The sequence below is a fragment of the Anguilla rostrata genome, chromosome 14 (genome assembly GCF_018555375.3).
Source record: "Anguilla rostrata isolate EN2019 chromosome 14, ASM1855537v3, whole genome shotgun sequence".
In the NCBI taxonomy this organism is placed as follows: domain Eukaryota; kingdom Metazoa; phylum Chordata; class Actinopteri; order Anguilliformes; family Anguillidae; genus Anguilla; species Anguilla rostrata.
In genome coordinates this window covers 28,828,818-28,840,056 of record NC_057946.1, presented here as the reverse complement: position 1 = coordinate 28,840,056, position 11,239 = coordinate 28,828,818, and the positions used below count along the sequence as shown (strand labels likewise).

At 44.9% G+C, this 11,239-nt stretch overlaps 1 protein-coding gene across 1 annotated transcript in view; it reads right to left on the bottom strand.

The window, feature by feature from the left end:
* Positions 1-11,174, bottom strand: part of LOC135239931 (spectrin alpha chain, non-erythrocytic 1-like) — a 45,043-nt gene extending 33,869 nt beyond the window's left edge. Inside the window, 4 exon segments of the mRNA XM_064308934.1 lie at positions 305-445; positions 2,207-2,332; positions 2,769-3,005; positions 11,041-11,174. Of these exon segments, the coding sequence (XP_064165004.1) occupies positions 305-445; positions 2,207-2,332; positions 2,769-3,002 (501 nt within the window). The 5' untranslated portion in view covers positions 3,003-3,005; positions 11,041-11,174.
* Between the last annotated feature and the right edge of the window lie 65 nt (positions 11,175-11,239).

The window sequence follows — 11,239 nt, the reverse complement described above, 5'->3', positions numbered from 1 at the left end:
TCCTGCAGTAAAATGGGCTTTAAGTGTACTCGAGTAATCCCACGGACAAATCAGCTAGTCATCATGTGGAGAAAATCTGAAAATGTGCAGGCCTCCTCCCACACAGTGCTAGACTCCCTCACTTTGTCTCATCCCACACTGGCTCTGCCCCCCACCTTGTCTCATCTCACAATGGCTCCACCCCCCACCTTATCTCAGCTCACAATGGCTCCGCCCATCACTTTGTGTCATACCCCCACCTTGTCTCATCCCACACTGGCTCCGCCCCCCACCTTGTCTCATCCCACACTGGCTCCGCCCCCACCTTGTCGCTGATCCAGTCCAGGGCCTCCTGGCACTCGCGCAGGTACTGCACCAGCTTCTTCGCCTGCAGCAGCCGGACCCCTTTCTCCTTCATCTTCAGCAGCAGCTGCTCCCACAACTTGTGCAGCTCCTCCAACCGGCTCTGAGAGAGAGACACAGAGAGAGACAGTGGAGAGAGAGAGAGAGAAGTGAGAGACAGAGAGAGAGAGAGCACGAGAGAGAGACAGAGATACGGAGAAAGAGGAGAGTGAGAATGTGTTTGAAAGAAGTAGAGAGGGAGAGGGAGGCAGGAAGACAAAATAATATTGAAGGAGAGAGACAGGAAAAGAAGGGGGGAGCAGGATAAGGAGAGGATCTGTGATTCAATCACATTCAGGAATCTGAGGGTCCAGATGGAGAACAGCCAATCCAAGAGACTCACTGACAAATTAATAAGGCATGCATTTCATAGGTCTCTATCACCTCCCCTGCAGATAGCACCTGCAGTGTCTGTGCATGCAGGACTCCCAGGTAACGCCCCCTTCCCCCCCCCCAAGAGGTTCACTGCACAGCAAACAGACAGAGGAACTGCACACGTCCTTCCTTTGATCTTCAGGAGCCTAAATATCTTGGGAGCCATAGAATATGAAAGAACTCAAAAGGCACACCCCAGACAGAGAGAGCCCACACCAGAAAGAAAGAAAGAGAATGAGGGACAGAGAGAGAGAAAGAGTAAGGAAGAGAGAGAGTGTGTTTTGGAATCTCACAGCACACAAGCACCTACTTGTATATAATCATGAACAACAACACTTTTGACTATGGGCCTCTGGGAAGTCCGGTAGGGCGTAAAGGACTGAACCAAATAAGAGGTAGGGGGTTAGACCTACCAACCAGCAGGGGCTAAGACCTGCAGGTGCCCTCGACTGCAGCACAACAGCAATTTACATACTTTTCGTCATTTTTTGCAATTTTGTATCAGTAATTTAGGTCTCAAGGGCTCTACATACAGTGCCTTAAAAACGTATTCAGCCCCCTTGAAAGTTTTCTGGATTACAAATGATACGTACACATTTCCTGATTATTGAACAAGTAGTGCTCACTGGGGTGTCAAACACTTGTATATTCCTTCGTAGTGTTTTCCTAATTTATGCATTTGCATCACTTTATCTCAAACATCCAGAATGTTCTTTAGTCTTCATTTTCACACCTTTCCTTTAGATTCACAGCCTCGTTCAACCAATGATCCTTAAAGAGAGTGGGATTTTTATCCAGAAAATGTGACGGTTACTTTCAAAGTTCACAGGTAGGGATTGATGGTCTTCCGAGAACAGAATATTTCAGTCTTTATTTTTCATAAAATTATTTTCTAAAATAAAACCGAGGTTACTTTAAAATAATGTACAATTTCAGTGGTTTTAAATATCAGACAAAACAGAATTTTTTATTATATATCATTTGTAATTCAGTCAAATGTGAGAAGTGGTCCAGGGTCTGAATACTTTTGCAAGGCAGTGTCAAAACACCCATCAAAAGAGTTATTTCACTGTGTTCCTTTATTTATTTGAAAATGCAAGTAAGTTAAACATGAAAGCCACAAAAGAAAACACTAAGGAGCTCATCAAATCACAAGCCTACACAGCAGAGTGGATGCTCCCTGTTGGCAGTTTGACCTTGCTGTGTCATAGCTGAAGTCAGCCAAACACTTTGGCTCCATTATAACAGTCCACTTACATTTAGGCGTTTAGACACGACCTTTTTATTTATTTACATAAAATCAATTCGCTGAAGCAATTCAGATGAAGTACCTCGCTCAATGGCAGCAGCAGGAACTGAGCCTACAAAGTGCCCGGGTCCACAAACATTACAGCGCACTGTCACCTCGCCGGCTGAGCGGTAAGTTTTAGCGGTAAATTCGGACTCTTACGCGGATCATCTCGGACGCAAAGTGGCCCTCGGCGATCATCTGGTTGCCGGCCCCGTCCAGCTTGACGATGGCGCCCGCGTTGGCCTGCACCTCCGCCTCGAAGGCCTGGTGCTTCTGCAGCTTCCCCTGCGGGCGAGAGGTCGTTGAGAAGCAGGTGAAACGCAGCTGAGAAACTGATGAGATGCAGGTGAGACGCAGGTGAGACGCAGGTGAAGGCTATTGAATATCACAGCGGGCCAGAGCGCAAGCTTTAAGCTGAGGCTCCTGGTGTTTCCTAGTGGCATAACAGTAACTTGTGAGGAACAACTGAAATAAAAACGAGAAGAAAATTGAAAGAAAAAGGGAGATTGCTAAAAAAAAAAAAAAGGATAGGAACAGAGAGATTGGCGTGGCACAGATCTTGAGGTGCAGTCTGCACTAAAGGCACACAATACACTAATCCCCCCATGTGAACAGGGATTTGTGTTTACCACTCTGTCGCTTTCTGAACTATGATCCCATCTCTCTCTCTAACTCTCACTGCAGTCCCCCTATAAAATAACAGATACAGAGGTTTCCTGACCTGCAGGTTGGAGGGGTCCTTGTAGTTCTCGTCGGAGGCGATCTGCAGCTTCTCCAGGACCCATTTCTCCAGCTCGTCGGCGTCTCGGCGGAAGAACTGGAAGCGGTACGAGTCCTCCAGCTTCTGCCGGCGCTGGTTGGACAGCTCCTTAAAATGGCGGTACCGGTCCAGGACCTGCTGCCTCCTCTCCTGGATGTCGTCCGCCGTCTCCAGGACCTTCATTCCAGTGTCCATCTTCTGCGCGCACATAAACACAAGCGCACGTTCACACGCATTTTCAGTCACAGGCAAACACATGGCAAAGGGGCCGAATTTTTTCCAAGTGTCCTCACATCTCAGTCAAATAGGCAACTAAAGGACCTCAAACTTCACATGTAAGTCTGGTATTCAAATGCAATCAAATGGCGTCACTTTCACTCAGGATTGTGTGACTCTGGTTAATGAAGAACACAGTCAGCTCCAGCCCCATCAATCCACATTTTGTTACCTCACGATCATAGTTGACCTTTGGGCAGGAGGTTTCACAAAGTGGGACTAAATATAAATATTTGTAAAAGTTAGCCAGCTAAATCCTTAATCTCACTTTGGGAAATACCACTCTGGATGGTTCTTTCTATGTTGTTGCCAAGACAACATCAAGAGACTCAGAATGTTACATGTCCAAAAGCAGGTAAACAGAATCTGACGGTCTGACGTGAAAGCCGTAGGGGGTGGGGGTGGGTGGGGGGGACAATCCAACTCCATCCGTCCACTTGAAACGTCAGGGGAAGTTGAGTGAGCCAAGGCGACTCAACTAATAAACAACAGCCCCTGGCTGGGTGACACGCACGGCAGCCATTTCGCACCACTGTGCGCTCCAAGCAGACCGAGGGCAAGTCAGCCTCCCTGGCGTTCGCTGGACGGGTGTGAGCGCTTCAGTTATTTCCCAGCCTGGTGTGGCAGTCTCCGTGAGCACTATGGAAGCAGCGTGACCGCTACGATATTAAGTTTAGAGAGATCATTACCGCTTATTACTGTCTAACTCAGGGGGTCTGACTCCAGACCCGGAGGGCTGCAGTGTCTGCTGGTTTTGGTCTGTTTCAGCACTTAATTGCTTAATTTAAGCCCCTAACGAGCTAAAGAGCACTCACACACTTGTTTTCAAGGCCTAAATTGGCTGCTAATTGAAAGGAAACCTAGTGACAATTTCACAGAAAGAAAAGTGAGATGAATGAAGTTAGAAGACTGAACCATTAAAGGGACGATGGAGAGAGGCGGAGAGAAGGAAAAGAAAGAGAGAGTTTGAGAGAAGGTGAGGAGGAGTGAGTGTATGTGGGTGTATAAGGGTGCTGTCACAGCAGTGGACATACCTATGAGCATTTTGGCTGGTTTTCAACGTGAAGCCGTGCAAACATATATTTCTAAATCTGTAAGCGGCAATAATTTTTTTCCCCATATATTGTGAAGCGTCACAATATCTTAAAAAAAAAATTCTATTTCTATATATATTTTCACTACTTTCCATAAGGGTCCGTCCCCCCATGAATGAGCGGTGACATCGATCCCTGAACCTGCAGGGCGGGGCTTTCAGCCCTGTGGGGAATTACAGAAGAGCAGGACTCCAATACTGAGCGTGGGAGTCACAGTGCAGTCTCTCTGTGCTGCATTACATCCATTTAGCTGTGGCTTTTATGCAGAGTGACATACTTAACAAAGTACAGCACTGCACTCAACTGGACCATAAGTGCAGCTGAGTACAGAGAGACGAAATGGCGGCAAACCCAGAAACTGCCCCCACCCCCCCACTTCACTGTTTTTAGCATCACCCCCCCCCAGAGTCCCGTCTCTTCCTCTCTTGCTGATGATCGATTTATTTCCTCACAGAAAAATGCCAGAGACTCCCTGAAGGAAGAGTGATATTTATGGAACGCTTCCTCTTCTGACCCGACCGATCCGTGGAGCCGAGCCACAGGGACCGCGCGTCAGAGTGCGACGCGATTGGACGAGCAGGTAGACTGGAGGAGGAGCCGTCTCAGGTATTGATTTAACGCCAGAAAGAACGACACGGTAACAGAGTTAAGCACTAATCGTTAGTGATCCTCTAACAGGGCTTAATCGGTAATAATGGGGCTTGTCACCAGGCAGATTTCCTGTTGTTTGGCAGTGTGGTCCCTTGCAAGTGCAATTTAAGACTACACAAATTAACTGGCTAAATTTTTTGTATTATGCATTATGGCTGCATGGAGTAACTCGATAAGGATAATGGAGCCAGCAGTCAATATGATTGACTAGAGGGGGCCAATTTACAATTTTGGAATAAGGTATAGTCACTGCAGTGCAAAAATGAGCCTTCTATTTATTATGTTATTAATATGTACATTAAGAGCTGTGTTAATTTGTCACATGATTTCTTAATTGTTTGGGAATAAATGTATTACTGAATAAATGTTAAATGTGCATGTCCTCTATTCTAGAAAAGACCAGAAAAACAACTGGGACTGCAGATGGAAATTTTCTGGCTAAATTCAGCACAGTACATGGAATGGTGACATTTGTAGTAAAGACTGTGCATTGTCCCTTACTCGAATACGTATAACAAGTAATTATGAGTCTCCTCATTGAGACAACACCTTCCAAGCTCAATGGAGGGGGGGGGGTGTCAGTCTGTGGGAGAAATATGACGTGTTTTACATGTGTCACCATGGAAACAGCCATGTCACTCCAGCACGTGCCGTTGGGTGGGGAGGGCGTTTTCACAATCGTCAGTTTTTCAGAAGCAGAGCGCATTCCGAGATCCACGATACCATGACTGAACAATGCCTCTTTCAGGGAGCAGAAGACAATAGGGCACTACATCCTGTTTTCCACATGCATGTCACTTCCTGTGCTGTGGACAACACAGTGGAGCAGAGAGGAGCGAAGAAACTCAGGAATCCTGATGAAGACACCCTCTAATAAAAAAACTTTTTTAAAAAACTGCACTTGACAATTTTAGGGCTTGGTGGTTTCCCCTCAGTCCTGAGTCTCCATCAACCATCACCGTAATTCCAGAAAATTCCACTGTTGAATGCACTCAGTATCTCATCTTTCCTTTAGTGTCATGGCTAAACACTGTCGCACTACAAATTTTCCCTCTGGATACATTAAAGTTATTTACCTGCCTGCTGTTGGTGCATTCTGTAAGAGTCAGGTCTTTTTTTTCCTTCATGAAAAGTGATCACTGCCAAAACCAAAATCAAGCCTTTCATCTCTACAGACTTCCCACAGCCATGAACAAACACATAAAAAAGGTTTCACTTACCCATCCCAAATAAGGATCTGATTTTATTTTTTTTATAAATTAGCAGGTGTCACTCTTTTGATTTAATCTGGTATTTCATGCAAAAACCACAGCAACTCCAATTCATGCACAGTATACACGCACACACTCAAACCCATGCAGAACACTGTCCTGGCCAAAAATTAATTTTATAATTTTTGCTTGTATGTTATCATTTCACCTACTCTAAATTATTATACCCAAAATAACCCAACATAATTATCGTTGATAAAAAGCAGGTCTCACATTACTGGTGTGCAGTGACCTCTGTGTAACTGAACGGTCAGCTGCCTGGGTGGGCTGGGGCAGGATCAGACTACTAACAAAGACGTAAGCCTATTTCTGCAGGGGAATGACAGTACAGAAGTAACAATATGGAATATGCTCCAGGAGAGAGTCACGGCTCACTACCGTATCCATGGCAGCAATGGGAGGGGCGAAGACTTGACCCCGCCCACAAACATATCTGCACTGTGAGCATCACCCAGACCAAATGTCAAAACCCCCTCCAAAAAACACACACCTGCTCATGTGACGCCTCGCTGTTCTCAGTATTTGAACAATCAGGAGACCTAAAACTAAGAACATTAAGCACTTTAACCCTTTGAGGAGTAGGTTTTTGTAATGTTTTTTTTTTGAAAATTATAAGTCAGTGTTCCAGAACTCCATTGCTTTCAATTAAGTTCAATTAAGAACATTCTAATCACATATGTGTGATCTTACATCTCAAAGGGTTGCACCTTAAGGAAGAGTAATGCATCCATTGCACGCCAACCACACACAAGACAGACACACACATACACACAGCGGTGCTACTGTACCTTCAGTTTGGGTTTAATAAATGTGGACATGATGAGATAAGCTGTGGTTTGGATGGAGGGTGACACAACATTAAACAACATTAAACACACGGTTACGCATTCAACAGACAAGTGGTGCATCTTTTCATGTTTTTTTTTTTTTTTTTTTTAAAACAGCTTCATATAAAAGCCTCACGGAACAAAACAGGAAGACAGACATTAATAATGCAAGATACTGTAATCGATCCAAACCTTCCCGCACGGCCACATTAAGCAATGAAAAAGCAACGCCGCATTTACATTTCAACCCTTTAATCTCTCGCCGGACGGTTCGACTCAACCGCGCTGCTCGCCTGCTTACCGCACGCAAGATAAACGGAGTCGAGCACATAAAGATCGACTAGCACCGGAGTTTGCATGTTACTGGCGCGAAGTTCATTAGAGCTCTCCCAGGATAAAAGGGAAAAACGCCACTCGGGGCATACCAGGGGACTGGGTTACGCCGGGACGCAACACGCAATAAGGCCAGGAGCAGCAAAACCAACCGACCACGGAAACTTTATAAACGGCACAAAGACACTGGTCTCGCCATTATTAATCGTAACAGTATTGAAAATTACGGACGGTGTTTGCCCCTTCTTCCTGTATGTACTAACTATTTAGTTTGTGTTTAAACAGGAAGCTTCGTTGAGAAACTGAGAATTTTTCATTAAAGGGCTCGGAAATATTACATTCACAGTTGTGTTGCCATGGCGACCTATATGCTGTTGCTAAGTGATGCTTAAAGGCTCAGTATGCAATGATATTGTGGGGGCCGCCTCCTCACTTTGCACTGAAATGCTGGAATTTATGACATACCAGAATCAGAGCAGCACATGAACAGAACCTCTGACTGAACCAATAAGATATTGTTTTTTTTATAGCTGTCAAAATATCGCTTTTGCAATATTGGAAATGTCCAGGAAAAGCATAGTTACAAGACATAGCTACTAAAAGAAATATCACTGGCCAGGGATTATCATTACAGCAGCACCTGTGATGATATGAAAGAAGATAAAAAATTATTTTGCATGTTTAAATTTGTTATTCAAAAGTCAAAGATAAAAAAGAACCACCTCGGTTAGAATGAAGGCCTGCAACCCCCCCCCCCACCCCACCCCAACCTAAAAAAAGGAACAAGTGTCAGTTTGTTCCTGAGTAAGAAACGGAAACCACACCCCCATCCTGCAGCTCAGAGCGAACGCGGCAACCCATGCGCTCCTTCAACCTTGAAGAAGGATGGGGGGGGTGACCTTGCACACAGATAAGGAAGCAGCCGGGTCAGAACACGCCACAGCTACTGCAGCCCTTCACCTCCCAACGACACTTCAGCAACGAGCTCCAGCGCTCGGTCCAGAACCACTGCGTTAAATACCGGTCGGTGCCAGCTAACTCAAAATGTTCTCTCAATGCTACGGGAACGTTTTGTGGATGTCATAACGTTGTCGGTGCGTGGCAGGAACATTGTGAGAATGTTCTGCGTTAGCAGGGAGTTGCTGAAACCTGCACTCCAAGCCTGGGTGCGGTGTCCCAGAATGGAGTCTCGCGTCTGATTGGCGAGCAGGAGGCAGAGGACAATGACACTGCAGGAGGAAGGACAGCGGCCCATTTTAAAACAAAGGCCCTGGGAATGCGCTCGACGAGCCCTTCCTCCAGAGGAAAGGAGCAGGTGGCCTAAATGAATAATAATCGCCAATGACTTTTATGTATGAAAAATGAACGGCGATCTTTGATTGGCTGCCTATTAACGAATGCCGATCTCTCTTAGATTGGACGCGCATTAACAGGGGTTTTTCTGGGCCCGAATTCAGGCCACGGTGATATCTCAACCACAACTGTGTGGGGCTTAGACCCCAGCCACAACTCCTATGGTGAATGCATTGTCTGAAACTTGTGCAATTCATATAGCAGGCATAGGTAGATTTTTTCAGTAACAATGTTTTTGTCACTGGTGACAAAATGTCGTTGAGACAACCACAAGGCAATAGAACAAGAGCCGCAAGAGTAAAAAAAATATTAACTTTTGCCACAGTTCTTCACAACATTCTCCAAGCACAACCTATCCCCTGAGGTAGGCAGGTTTTCTCTGAGGAACAAAACCAATCCTAGCTGGTACTTTGACCAGGTCACTTCTTCCTGTCTGCAGTCACTTGCCACCCTTAGACACCGGGGGCATGGTAATACTGTGCAAGGCCACCGTTGAACACGTTGAGAATCCTACAGTAAAGTACATCGTCTTTGGTACATCATCGTTCTGCTTCTCATCAGGCTCATGACCTTATACGACTCATTGGACTGATGTGAGATACGACCACTCAAATCCTGGGGATGCGCTTTGCTAATAAGCTAATTGTCAGCTATTACTTCTGAGGAATCACGATCTTGTGTAGGTGGCATTCCAATCGATTCAAGCCAACCGAACCATGGCCTATATAAATGATGCCAACTAAATTAGCTAGAGTGCCATCAGATTGCAGGATAGCAATCACAAGCTGCAACACGCCTGCGCAAACACAAAGGGGTGGAAACTAAACATTGCTTGGCTCTCTGTGTTAAGCATCATTGTGATGCAAATATGTTAAGTTTACAAACAATTGTGAGGCACTACGATTTCACTGCTTTTATTTTAGCAGCTTTTCAGCTTGATGCATGTTGGCTGCAATTTATCTGGTGTTCTTGTTGCTTCCCTGGTATATATTCATGTAGCATCATACCATATCAGCCTTCAGAGTCACTAGTCTGGATAGGAGCTCTCTGACCAATACAGAAACAAAATGGAGGACAATATTCAAGAGGAAAGGTGTTCTGTCTGTCCATATGTTTGACCGAACACGAGCCCAGTCATCGTCCTGCATCATCAATACAGATGCCAAGGACAGCGCAAGAGCTTTTGCTCATAAGGAGCGGTCTACAGGAAAACGCACGTGACCCACCTACAGTACACATACCGCGTCACAACCACATATCTGCGAGATGCAATAGGATGATAAACAACAAACCGTTTTTACCATGTCACCGAACAACTAATAATTTACAAAATACACAGGACAAGATCATTAACATTTGCAATTAACCGATTGCAATTAAACAGAGGAACGTCTTATCTAGCCGCTACTAATAGTATCGGGTTGCCTTGACCCTCATGGGGACAGACGTTTCTCTCAACAGCTGTACATGAAAAGGTATACAAAACCCATGACGGCTATCTGATATCTGACAGCTGTCAAACGAGAACAGTAGCGAGCGTTACCACATCGACAAGTATCCAATGTTTTCATGTTTTCATAAGAAATTAAACAAGACAGTTTCACACACATTATATATGAACATTTTAATCACATGAACAACAGCAAATAATCGTTGACAGCTCATCAATTGTCGGTGAAGCTGTACAATTAAATTCCTATTGTATATATAGGCAGCGCTGGGCGGATCCTTCGCCGGCTCAGATAAAATATCCTCAGAAAACGAACGACCCCGAACATCATCACGACACCTGCGAGCATAAGCGTCCCAAATGTGGTCAGGGAATGGATGTTAGTGCGTAACCATTTTCCTCCCTCAGTAATAAACGTGCAGGCGCAAATAGGCAACAGAAACACGGTTTATCATTTCACCCCGCTAACCTTAGCTATCGGACAACAGCCAACACCGGTGCGTTCGTTGGCTGGTACAAAACTGTGCAGGCGAGAGTGATGCTACATTTCAAATGTTTTCTACCTTTTTTAGTTTCAGCTATTGGCTATTTGATGCGTTGCAATTATACTGTTATAACATAGCCTACACCATAATGTGGTCTTCTTTTCACTTGATTCTGGAATCAAATTTTAAACACGATTCAACAGACCGAAATTTAAAAGCCTAACCCAAGGGTTTCGTAGGAGACATTCTTTACTAATGAATTCCCATTTAGCAGACGATTGCAAGAAAAACTGATGTAGGTCAAGGTGAAGTCTACATTTACACTTAAACCAAGACACATCAGCAATGTAAACATTTCATTTAAGTTAACGATAACCTGCAAACCATCTGAAAATATTTACTGGAAGCTGGACAAGCATTCACAGATTGCACCCAAAATTATATGTTTAAAAATCTTTCATATGTGCAATACTTTGTCACCATTTTACCTTACCTTTTCCGGAATGTATAGCTCTTTATTTCAAATGGAACTACCAGGCGCCACACTCGCCGCAACTGAAGGCGTTCAGAGTATCGGGCCAAGTCTAATATACTGCGCGAGGCGGTGACATCATACACCGCAGCAACAAGCCGAATGTGAACCGGGCTTTGACGGAAGTGTCCGAATCCGATGCGCACAACACACAGTTGAT